General features: G+C 37.3%; 1 protein-coding gene across 4 annotated transcripts in view; it reads right to left on the minus strand.

Annotated features, from left to right (window-relative positions):
- The window catches only part of LOC145664613 (uncharacterized), a 280,282-nt gene that overhangs the window by 249,326 nt on the left and 16,663 nt on the right, over window positions 1-14,293 (minus strand). For all 4 annotated transcript variants that reach the window (XM_081731431.1, XM_081731428.1, XM_081731430.1 and 1 more), the window contains exon 2: window positions 10,647-10,756. In XM_081731431.1, the coding sequence (XP_081587557.1) occupies window positions 10,647-10,756 (110 nt within the window). The remainder of the gene's footprint in view (window positions 1-10,646; window positions 10,757-14,293) is intronic.

Genomic DNA, 14,293 nt, shown 5'->3' on the forward strand with positions numbered 1-14,293 from the left:
GAAGTCATTCATCTACAAAAGCTGCGAGAGTGAATTCCCACTCCCAGTTCTCCGTCATAAACCATTAGATCCCAGCAGGATTCTATCCCTCTCATTGTCGCAACCTCACTTGAGATGCTAATTCAAGAAAGTGACTCAGAGGGCGTGGCAGGGAGAGCTGTGGGAAACCATCCATCCACTAACATCCTAAATACTCGCTGTTGCCAAATCATACACTTCCACATGGATCTGTATTCGACGACAAAAAGGAACATTCTTCTAGTCAGAACGATGATCTTTATGATGCTTGCTTACATTGTCTGTCATCCAAATCCGTTAGTTTCAGTGGAATCCCATTCATTATGCTAAGACAACGATTTTCAGAATACTGAAGAAAGCAAAGATTCAATGAAAGAAAAGCCATTGTATACAAGACAGATACACATGGAAGGATTTATGATTATTATTTCCTGGGCTAGCGCTCTCCTAAGAATCATAGAAATTATTACCGTTTCATCTTGCTTACTTTGTTCTCAGTGAGAAACCGTAAGGTTAACATGAATTGATATTGCTTCTTTGTATATACATTAAAAACATCTCGAAAGTAACACGATTCAAAAGCATATAACAACTCCAGTTCTACATTTGTTGGCTCCTTTGTTATTAGATCCAATGACAAACAGACTGTAAATTAATGAATAAACTACGGAATGTGAACGGTAAATGACGCAAAAAGAGCGGAATCTCCGACACATTCACATTAACATACACACCTGTTGGACGTACAGCACATATAAAACTTAACACATGGACACGCACATACATTACAAGCGTAATCTTTCGTAAATATGATTGTGTCAAACAAAGGCCGTCTATCTGTCAACATTTTGTTTTACGAAGTTCATCTTCATAAGCTATAAATGTTAGAAGGTAATTTTAATACATCCTCAACGAACTGACTAAATAAATGTTTCTCTTACCTATCTTACGGATTATTATTAACTGACTTCCCACAGGAAACTGCACTAGTACACTCGACGTTATCGGTATAACCAATTTATCAGAGGGAATGTATTTCAAAATTTGTTATATAATGTGTTAGTAAAATAGCACATCAACGAAAAAGTTTGTTTAAATGTGTATGTGTTTGTCTGGTATATAAATCAAATCCTCACTACTCTCTTGGAATACTTCAAAGTAATTTTACCAAAGAGGCCATAGTTTGGAAGAGATCATAGGCTATATAGACCTTTTTGGTTCACATCCAAACGGGGAAGAAGGGGGCTTCAAAGGGGAGGACGTGGTATAAAACTTATGTAAAAAATAAAACATGTCACGAATTTCTCGTGTTAGGAAGATGAAACTCGAACTAATTTCCAAACCCAAGTTGACATACGTGTGAGACTTATAATTAAAAAAAAAAAAAAAGGAAGGTGGAAAGGACTACAATCGAAAACGGCCAATATTAATGTCGAATCCATAGTTTTCGGGATCACTGAGATGAACATTGACACTTCCAATGCCATTCCCAATCCAAGTTCAGCCCCTATCAGCATAGGATTGGGGGAGGGGGTGAAAAGATGCCCGAAACGACCGAGGCTAGTCTTGAATCTATAACTTTTCGGGGTCGTTAAGCTGATTGATGAATCCCAATGATATTTAAGCCACAGTTTAGTCAAGAATCTGGTCGTCAGCTGTCTTTGGGATTGGCAGGAGCAATATCGAAGGCACTGCACTTCGTTATTTATTATACTTAGTTCTTTATTTTCAAATATTGTGCGTAAACCTATTCTTTCCGTATGAAGCCGTGTACTTTTATATGCCACATTTAAAATTCGAACGACCTGATAAGTATTCTCTTCAGAATAATGTGAACGCAAATTCATTTTCTTAATAAATAAATAAATAAATAGTGTTAGCTTTAAAACAACGTATTTTGATTACAATTTATTGAATCGTTTGTTTAATTTCATCGAAGCTTTCAAACCGAACGCGAGCTTTCATCAGGATATGAGAAAGGTTGGATATTGGAACTGAAGGTGAAAGGAACCGAAATGTGTTAAGAACCCACTTTTTACGATGAAAATTACCTCTCTTTCAACATTACGAATGGACTGTGTGAGCCAAACCCGTAAAACAACCGAAGCTACTAATATTGTCAAATCCTATTGTTATTGTACTATACACTAATTTCGAATAAAATTATATTAATTTGTACCATGATCTGATGACTTGCACCATTTGTAATCATTTATAATATGAGTGGCATATGAGAGAGTACTCTTCAAAAATCCTCATCTTACCAGAATATTAAGTATCTTCATGTATTTTTTACTTTACACTGCATTCTCTCTTCGTGGAAACTTTTTTTCTTCTTCCATAGTGTTCATTTACTTCCATACTTAAAATCATTTTTTTTTATGTCGTTTTCTTGCAGCCTTTGCACGTTCTACATTCCTTTCTTTTGTAATTATTTGTATATTTATTGCATTTTAAAAACAACAGAACCAAATATATACGAATGTTATTAAACGTTTGGAAAACGTTCCAGACACTTAACTTCGCTGAGTAAAAAATTAAATGACTTTTTATATGTTTAACGTCCCAATTTATCCCTTTAGGCTAAAAGAGATGGATGAATAATGAAAGTGAATGACTGTGAAATTAAACTTGTGTGCTCACCCATCGGGAATCGAACCTGGGAACACATGCTGGTCACTAGACAAGCGGGAAGTGCTTTCGCCACGTAAAAGAAATCATAAATAAATAGATAGTAAACAAAATTTATTTAGATTATCTTAATCAAGTTAGATTTATATTGCATTATATAATTAGCGTTAAATATGTTTCTCTTTGTGGTTTATACCTGTATAGAATTGTCACTTTCTTAATATTATACAGGGTGTTTCAAAACAACACTGACAACGTTTGGGAGGTGATTCCTGACACAAAGATAAGACAAAAAGTATATACCAACCTTGGTGGGCAAATGTTTCCTTTCGGAGTTATAGGCTGCCGAAAACGAAAAATGAAATTTAAATTTCCATAGCTCCAAAACTATGGGACCTACCGCAGTCGGGTTAAGACTTCGCTTAGGAACTAGCATGTGCCCTATCAAAATATTTGAGTTTCAGAATCCTGTGGTTCTTCCGCAACAATTTTTGTAGAGGTAGTTGTTGAGTACTTCAAATTATGTCCGCAGCCAAACTCATTCTATAAAAATTGTTGCGTGAGTGCCTTAGCATTCTGAAACGTGTATTTTTGGATAGCGCACGTATCAGTTCCTAAGTGAAATCTTGACCCGCCTACGGTAGGTCCCATAGTTTCGGAGTTATGGACATTTAAAGTTCAGTTCTTCATGTTTTCGGCAGCCTATAACCCCGAAAGGAAGCATTTGTGCACACCGAGGTTGGTCTATATTTTCGTCTTATCTTGGTGTCAGGAATCACCTCCCAAACGTTGTCGGTGTTGTTTAGAAACACCCTGTATTTATTGTCACACACACAAAAAAAAAAGCTTCGGGAAGCTTCCGTAAAATAAAATAACAGTATTTGATTTAAAAAGGTAGTTTAATAGGAATATTTGTTTCGCGCTTCTAGTAAGTAATTCATTTTACAAAATTTTATTTTAGACTACAACGCTGCACTCTAATTAGTCACATTACTATTAAAAAGATTCATTTAAAAAAAAACGCTTTTGGACATGAATGTTACCTTCTACGAAACAGAATAGTTTGATGGTACAGTCGTAATAAGGATAAAATAACACAGGCCTACAGAAAAAAAAATTTTCTTGGTGCCTAAAATTTTAGAGCTGATTTTAACTATGTGTGGGGCGCTGAATCCAATAATGTAAGCAGTTTTTTTCTATCAGCTCTACTTTGGTAGATACAGGCTACTGTACCAGTAGTGTTATTTACGTTACAATGTATGTGGAAGAAATATTACAATCCAAAATAAATATGTAAATTATAAATGATGTAACCACTATTTCTGCATGCTTCTTGCAATAGTATACAAAATAAGCAAAAGAAATACAAATATTCTCGTAATAACAAGTTTGAATATGATCTTATAAACTCTGCAACTCAAATAAATCCTACTGTGCTCTATAGAGATTTCTATTTGGAAGAACGGCGCTCTTTTCTCATTAGTGCTGCTATCTGTCGGTACTAAACGGAAACTAGTCATATAGTAGTTCCAGGAACGTCCACTAGATTGCATTGGTATTCTACTTGGCTAGTGGATCGTAGTTGTTGTCTTGCAGGTGGAGTGACATGTTGGAACATGTGAGTTTTGTTCTGAAATCATAACTTGTATCGCGTATACTAAGGCTTTATATTTAACATCCGTGTTAGTGGCCTCAACATAAAATGAGTTCAAGTCGAAGAAGTTGTGTTAACCATCCTGATGTGTTTTGCTACATATGTGGTGAGTACACATTTAAAGACAATAGAAAACATATCAGTGACTTTGTAAAAAAAGCATATCATGCATATTTTGGTGTACGCCTAGGGGACCAAGATAAAACGTGGGCTCCACATATTGTGTGTAAAATGTGTACTGAACACTTGCGACAGTGGACAACTGGAAAAAGAAAAAGTCTTAAGTTTGGTGTTCCAATGGTTTGGAGGGAACCCACAAACCATGTAGATGACTGTTATTTCTGCCTGGTAAATGTTACGGGTATGAATAGAAATAACCGGAACAAGTGGACATATCCTGATCTGCCTTCAGCAAGACGTCCAGTTGTTCATTCCGATGAAATACCAATCCCAACGTTTCACCACTTGCCAGAGCTTTGTGAGACTGAAAACGAACGTAGTGAACATTCTTGTGACATGGATGATGGAAGTGACAGTGATAATGAGGGAATGTCAACAGTTCCTCAACAGTTTAATCAAGATGAGCTAAATGATCTAGTTAGGGACCTTAATCTTTCAAAAGAATCGTCTGAATTACTTGCTTCCAGATTGAAGGAGAAAAACGTACTAGAACAAGGAACTAAAATCACATTCTACCGAACAAGGGAAAAGGAGTTTTTACCATTTTTCACTGAAGACACAAATCTCGTATTCTGTCACGATGTTAGAGGTCTCCTAGAACACATGGGTCTTCCAGAATACAATCCAGATGATTGGCGCCTGTTTATTGATAGCTCCAAGCGAAGTTTAAAATGCGTCCTTCTACACAATGGCAATAAATATGGCTCAATTCCAATCGCTCATTCAACACGACTGAAAGAAGAATATGAAGCAATTGCTTTGGTTATGGAAAAAATTAAATATCAGGACCATCAGTGGGTGATTTGTGTGGATTTAAAGATGGTGAACTTTCTTCTTGGACAGCAAAGTGGCTACACAAAATATCCTTGTTTTCTATATCTGTGGGATAGCAGAGACAAAGCAAACCATTGGTCAAAAAAAGAGTGGCCGCAGAGAGACGACATGGTTGTTGGTAAGAAAAATATTATTAACATGCCTATTGTTGAGTGTGACAAAATCATTTTGCCACCTCTACATCTCAAGCTCGGTTTGATGAAGCAGTTTGTAAAGGCGCTAAATAAGGACGGGCCGTGCTTTGCTTACATGGGAAACAAGCTACCTCAGATCAGCACAGAAAAATTAAAAGCTGGAATATTTGATGGTCCCCAAATAAGACAACTCATGAAAGATCCGGCTTTCGTGGAGTCCATGAATGAGACTGAACGTAGAGCTTGGACCTCATTTGTAGAAGTTATCAAGAATTTCCTTGGCAATAATAAAGCTGATAACTATGTTGAGCTAGTGAACCAGATGCTTAATGCATTCCAAAAACTTGGATGTAATATGAGTATCAAAATTCATTACCTGCACAGCCATTTGGACCGTTTCCCAGACAACGTAGGCAGTCTGAGTGAAGAACAAGGTGAAAGATTTCACCAAGATATTAAAGCAATGGAGGACCGCTACCAAGGAAGATGGGATGCCCATATGATGGCAGATTACTGCTGGAACCTAAAAAGAGACTGTGCAAAGAAACATTCAAGGATGTCACGAAAACGAAGCTTCCGAAGTGTTGAATAGATCGTTTTGAACAAATTATTTGATTTTTTATTCATAAAAACTATTATAAAATGTAGTTACAGAGTTATTATGTACTTGATGTTTGTGTTTATATGGTTTTCATTATTTTCAAAGTGTTCCAAATAACAGATTTAAATGTCATAGTTTTCTTTTCACTTACAGTAAAACAGCACCTATGCAATTTTCAACGTTGTAGCAGGTCAGTCTTGCAATTCCTATATCTCAAAAACTAAAGCTGTTAGGGGAAAACTAACGCCATATTTGGATTCAGCGTCCCAATTCTACTTCAAATCAGCTAAGAAACACCCGGCACCAAAACCACTGTAAGCCAGTGTAATAAATTAAGTTACAAAGATGTTCATCTGAAGATAAATGTTTCATTCTCACAATTCAAATAATATAATATCCCAATCATATATGTACGTAAATTCTCGTGGTTGTTCAATTTCATATAATTCTAATACGAAGTCTAATACCATTATTTAAATTTCAATAATCATATCTGTGATATAATGAGACCGAAGCAAAGTGTGACGTATGCTGCAAACTAACTTGTAACACAACTAATAGCTTTCCTGTTAATTCAGACTATTCGTACTATGTCCTATGGCGCAATATCTCTGAGATATATGAGGGAAGACTAATGAATACGGTACATACTTTCCTCCAAGAATATATATAGTCATACATTTTTTAAGCAATTTAATATACTAGCAATAAGTATAAGTATACTACTGAGCAGAACATATTATACAGCCCACAACTTAATCAGGTAAAATTCAACATACTCAGTGATTTCGTCTAACAAATGTTTCATTCCCAGCTCGCTTTCATAGTTGAAAAAAGAACTCTCATTTGACTTAATTCTCGTTTCATCAAACGATTTTGTGAACGCGGGGAGAATATCAATCTACTGTATATGGAAGATCTGAATGCTATCAAGGAATCTTATTTGTTGTTGTTATTTAAATTCCCACGATTACGCATTGAGACTAACAGACACTAATGATTAGATGGATGGTCATGATGGAATGATGAAAATGGAAGGAAACTGTAGAGCCTTAAGAAAACCCATACATATGGTGTTTTTCCACCACACAGCCAATTTTGCTGGGAACACATTCCCCAGAGGCGAGTGCTCCACCTCTGAGCCACCGTGGCCCTCCAACAGTAATGCAATTTTAACTGTTATTTGCAGCTCTAACTGTGAACATCTTTAGTCTGTAATGCTACAAGAAAGTGACATAAGTGCTGTAGTATTTTCACAATCCAAACATCAGGTGCGTGTATATGCCGTGATCGATCGTAAGCATCAAGTCAAACCGGCCCAAGAGGTAATGTGGTAAGCGGACTATTTAACACGGAGGACATTACTCATCAGTATCTTTAGTCAGGTTTTAGTAGCAATGACGATGCATGCTCAATGTCTGATACGTAAACTGTTACTGTATGCGTTCGAATTCGGGGATAACGCTGCGGCAGCAACCAAAGACATTTGTTACGTAAAAGGGGAAGGTGCAGTCAACAACAACATAGCAAGTCTTAGGTTCCAAAAATATCATGCAGGTTGTAAAAATGTCGAAGATCAGCGAAGGTCCAGCCGCCCCACGTTAACAGATTCTAAGATCATACGACACGCTATTAAGGAAAATCCATTCACCAGCACACGACGATGTCAACCAATTCGCCATGTCCCAGTCCATTGTAGTATGTCACCTTCACAAACTTGAGTAAACCTTTAGGAACTGCTGCAATGTAAAACAGTTAACTCGAAATCAGGAACGGCCGTGCAACAGCTTCCTCGGAGAGCAGATGAGTAGGTGGTCAGAGCACCTTCTTGTCCTTAGGAGGAGAAACTGTCCTAAAAGGCGGATGTACCACGAGTGGTCAAAGGCATGGAGATGTGGAAAGGAAATGGGAATATTACCATGAGGTTTGATAGCATGCGATTTCTCAGTAGGAACGTTCGCCTCTGGTGCGAGGGTTCCCTGGTTCGATCCCCGCTCACGCCAAGTAAACTTTGTGGTGGACAAACACCGTGTGCGTGGGGTTTCTCGGAGTTCCCCCGTTTCCTCCCACTTTCTTCATGCATTTCCATCAATTCATTCATTTCTCATAATCACTGTCTCCTTTAGCCTAAAGGTATAATCGTGGAACGTAGAATTGAAAGATTTCATTTCATTTTTTCATGCAATTTGTTGTCACGTGCGAAGTCCCAATCCAACTGTCATTATTGTAAATGAAAATAAATGAACACCGGATAAAGACCAACGTAAGGCAGGGGCGTCAGAAGTTCAATATCTTGCATCTTTTGCCACATAATCCGTCTGCTCATTACCAGAAATATTCAAATGACTGGGAATTTAAATAACTTGGAGAACGGAATCACAAGAAGGATAGTCTACAATTTCAACAGAATACACTGGACTAAAGAGTGTTAAGAGCACACTTGAAGTCAGACAGGATCAGAATACAGGCAATAGTATGGATCACAGCATAATCAAGAACAGCAAACAGCTCAGCATTAAAGATGGACGTATAGAAAGGGAGATGGTACCCATAGCGCGCATCGCCAAGGACAAATGCACAGGCAACGGAGCCACCTTGTTTCGTGCCATCCTTATAAAAACGAGAGAAACTTATGCTGAACTGTTTTGCAAAAGAAAAGAAAGAAAAAAATGTTCACTAATCCCTAGCGTAGTGAACCATGACATCAAACTACCACTTTCAATATTTGCGTTATGGATAGTTTACAGTTTCCGCATGCCTCATTGGCTCTATTTTAAAGCCATTTCATATTATTTGTCGACAGATGATTGCTTTCATGAGATTCTTTCTACATCTACATATAATACTTAGTCTCAGAGATCTGTTTAAATTAAGTCCACCTGAAGACATTTGTCTCACTCCAATTAAATATTCGTTGTGAACAAAGCTAAATGCCAGAAACAAACATGAGTGGACGCACGAATAACCTAATATTTACGGATCTTCACTAAGCTTACACCTGCTTCTTTGAATTTTAGTGATAAAGACAATGAAGAATATTAAAAATGGGACAATATCTACAAAGTGCTGTTAGATAAACTAATAATAGTTTCCAAACGATTTCTTAGATCAAAATTTGGTAACGCAGTTTATGACGTCGTTATAACTCTCTGGTACTCAAATTTATACATTATTAGCTAAACCTGCGCTTTTTAAGCAGCGCACGATTCACATATGAGCATTAATCTCCTTGTCATTCCTCACAACATCTGTAATGTCCATTTAGAACACAAGTGAAGGATGTCTTGATAAGAAAAAAAAAAAAACTGCAAGAGTTATCATAAAGGGGGAGATTTTTTCGGATTATTTTTTCAATGTCTCGCACTGTTTGCAAGATTTGAGCCTACTTCCGGCTGGAGTTTCTAATTCATGTATGATCAGTGTTTTCTTTCTTCTTGCATGCACAATGTACACACACAATTCATTATAATGTCAGTGATATATGGTGCTCATTGGGCAAAACACTCCAAACAATAAAGATTCATCTTACACTGGAGAAATGGTTATCCTTTGTTTTTCTTATCATTTGGCTATGAAACAAACTCCTGAGACACACACTAACCCCGTATATAAATGTGCGGTGCTGGAATGTATAACTCGTAGGATAATGATGCATTACTTTTTAAAGTTGCAATAGTTCCAGTGTGCTCCTAAAAATGTATCATATAGAAATAACGGCCATTTTTTAAAATATTCAATTAGAACTGAACAATCTATACAAAATTTGCAATCGATCAGTGAAAACGACATCTTTCTAGAGCTTGTGGTTTCCGAGATAACATCCGCAATTTTGTAGGATGAAAATAAGCTACTATTTATAAATTATCCTGGCCAACGATGCAACATCTCTTAGTTTTGTATCTCTTCTTTATGATATTTTTTTTATAATTATTATATATTGTAGTTTAACGTCTTTTTCGCACAATGTATGACAGTTCAAAAAACAACCGAGTTTAAGTATCCCCACTTGGGATCGAACCAGAAAGCATGCACACAAGAAGCATGTGAGTTATCCACTTAGCAACGAAGATACATTCGATACAAGGTAATAAGAGAACAAAAGTTTCTTAGTATTTCCTAAGTATTCACAGTAATAGGGCATAATTTATTATTATTATTACTGTATCATGAACTCCGCCAGAAAGTCACTATGATAATTAGATGAGCGTTTATGGCGTTTTAAGGTGGTGCTCAAAGTAGCTTTAAACATTGCTGGTAAATAAGAGGGTTGCGGTGTTGCCAAAGAATAACATGTACCTGTCACCTGCAAATTTTCCCACGCTATAGTGCTGAGCTTAGCCACATGCATTTACCACATGGCAACGTCGCGTCCAAAGCCTTCTTTTTATTCGCGTAGAACATGCCATCGATTGTATCGCACGCTTTAAACGTCTTGTCGGTGTATATAAACAATTTTATTATCATTTTAGATCAACCACAACTTGATCTTGCTCCACATCTGCGTTGCGCTTACAATTACTATAAATTTATTTTTTTAAAAAAAATACTATTACGGTATTTGATTCAAAAAAGAAATACTAAATTACAAGCCTACCTGAAAACCTTTGTCTTGGCGGCAACAAAGGCAACCAATGAGGAACACTACAGCTGAAGCAAGAAGAGCAACGCCAATTATCGGTGTTACAATGGACCATTTTGCAGATTCTGCAAAGAAAAAAATCACAATGAAAATAGTTTACACAGCTCATAAAATTCATTTGCTTCAGATTGTGACACTACGCTAGACTTCCAAATTATACAAATTCAATACTGCAACCGAAAGTGGTAGTCGCTTTCTACCACTTCCCGTTAAAATAAGGAAATAAAGTCAGAGGAGGAATCTATTCATGCGTTGTTGAATCTGGCTCAAGAAGCTACTCCTCCCTATTTACTACAGGCTTTTCACTATAGTGATCAGTGTTGAAATAGAAAATCATGTATTTCATTACTTCCAGTTTGAACAGAGGAATAAAAGTCGACATTAAACTTCTTTTTAGCATGCTGAATCTACATCACAAAGTCCCTTTTCGTTATATTTTACCGTGTTTGCTTTATAGAACCTATGTTGAGACCCTAAATCAACTGCAAAAACTGCTCTTTGCTATCTATATAACTGTATTTGCTGAGAGCTGTAGTGGTTCAGTGTAGAGCGATCACTTCTGGTGCGCAAGGCCCTTGGTTCGATCTCAACTCGTGCAAAATGGGGTTTGTAGTGGACAAGCATAATATGTGTGATTTTCTAGGGGTACTTTTAGTTTCCTCTCGTTTTCATTATCCCACCAATTCGTTCATTTATGACACTCATAATCTCTCTTTGCCTCGGACCATAAACGTGCGACGTTAACTTCACGCTTTTCTTTTTCTCCTACCATTTTTGCTCTGATACCTGTCAACGGACGGACATATCCGTTCTATAATACTTCCTTTATTTATGCATAGTTAAGATTTCTAATAAAGAAACGTTAGCGCAAAAATTTGGGTATATGAATACATTCTCTTCCACATATTCATTCTTATTGATCCATTCGAGACAGAAATGGCATCAGGTTTTCTGTAACTAATATTATTTTCATCGACCAAAATAAATACGAAATTCAACTTCTTAAAGAGCCAACGAGTTTCCAACGTGCCATCGGCCACCTTCAGGTGAAGAAATTTGCTTTCACTGGGAGAATATTGCGACATGATTACATATGAACATACAATATATCAGTCGCATCGGATTCCCACAACACAGCGCTGGTAACGTCGCTGTAAGCAGATTGGTGGACGTAAGAGCAGCGTTCAACATAAACGTTAATGCAGCTGCCGCACACGATAGTAGAAATTTAATTTGCTTACTTCTCATGTCCTCTTGTCTTTGTCATATATGAAGGGTCTACACACTTTTAGATGCAAAACTCAAAAACATTTCTCAGGGGAGCTAACACATTTTTAACATCAAGTTGTGCAGAGCAACCTTGCTATAACTTGTGCTAGCAAATCTTAATCAAAATGATCGTTTTGTCCTAAACTCAGGTATCAGAGTATACATTTCAGTGTTCAAGGCTTGAAATATCTCCAATTCAATTTCGTGTGTTCGGCGAATCTTAGACTTTGCATCTAGAACTTTCATCTGACTAGAAATTATTATAATACTCTTACTATGACGGCATGCTCTTAAAATTTCTGGGGAAATATTGAAATCAGTTTCAACTGTTGTCTGTTTGCTGAAGTTTAGCGTCCCTTTACAGCACTGAGACAACACGAGAAGTGGACCTACAGCTTAAGGTGAAATCTAGTGCCATTAACATTCGAATAATGTTAACAGGCACTAGTGGAATCCAAACTATCGTAGTCCGTTCAATCCTCACCACAGGGAAACCAACCGGGACCCCGAGAACGGAAGTCGCTAGATCAGTGGGGAGGGCTTATCAGTTTCAAATTCTACTCATCTATCATACAAATTTACGGAGGACACGAGTGATTAGAAGAAAACCAAGCAAAATATTAGACCACTTTCACGCTCACTTGCTAGGAGCTCAACATTTAAATACTGTATACTATGATGAATCATAAATTCGTTCGTTTCTCAATCCATCGGAATGTTCCTGTTACATGGAAGCACCGAGCATAATCATGAGTTTGTATAACGTACAGCTCATGCCAATCATCACGCAGACCGTGCCAGAGCACATAAACTTAGAGACGTCAAACATGGACCTCCATCAAATGACTATCTTATACTGTTATGACATTAAAAAAAAAAAAAAAGAAAAAAAAGAAAAGAAAAGAAAGAATGAATGAACGCTTAAACAAAAATGTACAGGAAATGTTCTGTAGAAGGAGAAGTGGACTGTGAATATTCGGAGAGGCCGAAAGTGGTTTACGCGGTTAAGGTTAGGCGACACGACCTTTAAAGACAAATCTTGAGCCAGGAGATTAGCTGCTATGAACAAGAATATGTAACTACAGATCCATGCACAAATACGTACGTCAACTGGCAACACAGATGAAGTAAATGCAAAGTATCGTTCGTCACCACCTTCGTAAAGTCGGGTTTGTAAACGATTTTAACTTGTGATTCAGACGAATAATGAACTTTTATGCCATATTCTGCCGGTGATCATCAGTGGTTACGATCAGGGCACGAGGCACTGCCAACTGCCCAAACAGTGAGGCCTGAAACGAAGTCACCCTGTGCATATGGTCAAATATTGACAAGTCTAGTGTTCTAGGAACTCGTTTCAGACGGCCGTATTGGGGATCGGAAACTTTGACTGAATTCATGATGCAATGCGACGGAAATACCTGGATTTGATCAATAGAAAGAGGGTTCTCTGTAGGCCCATATCCCATCCAATTGGTCATGGGTAGTAACCCAGAAATTAAACGTATCCAAATTGATACTCTGCATCCCCTTCAGATTAAATTTGTTTCGCTCTATCGCGGATTTCCAACAAACGACAGTTTCAAACAGCTGAGGATGTGGAAAACTAGTTGCTTGAGTTGTAGGTCACCAAACTCGGGACAGGACGTTTGGGCGCCGCCATTTGGGCGTGGACGTTTTGGCGCTGCCGTTTGCGCGCCGGACGTTTGGGCGCAAAGCCGTTTAGGCGCCAGACGTTTGGGCGCGAGGTACATAGTAAAAATCACAATTTACGACATATAAAGTAAGCTAGGCACTGAAAACTAAGCGCAAATCAAGATATATACATTTCCTACACTTCTATCTTTATCTCACTTCATTTATCTGTATATTTTCTATCTTATTTATTCATCTAAATTAAATAGTTTAATGCGTTTGTGGCATTGGTTGCCTAACCTCGTCATTGATTGATTTTTCGCTTGTTCACGATTCTTGTACTTCTGATCTAATGTTGATCTAATTTTTGTAATATATAAGAAAGCTAGGAAATGAAGGAATCAGACGAACTGTTAATAATTTTCTTAATGTTAAATAAAACATATTGCTTTAATTTTTGTATTTTTTTAAAGAAAGTTAATAATTACATATTTATGAATATTAAAATTTGTTTTCTTTCGTATTACGTTTGCCAAACTCTTCTCTTCCTTAAGTCCAATAAAGAACTACCAATAAAAGATTTCAGCGTAGTCACTAACACTCTCGCCTTCGGTGCGATCGGTCCCGGGTTCGATTCCCGGTGGGGGCACTCGGTCGAAAAAGTGTAACACGCTCTTTCAGGCCAGCCACCCTGAATG

This window comes from Thermobia domestica, chromosome 11, assembly GCF_964235325.1.
Source record: "Thermobia domestica chromosome 11, izTheDome1.hap1.1, whole genome shotgun sequence".
NCBI lineage: Eukaryota > Metazoa > Arthropoda > Insecta > Zygentoma > Lepismatidae > Thermobia > Thermobia domestica.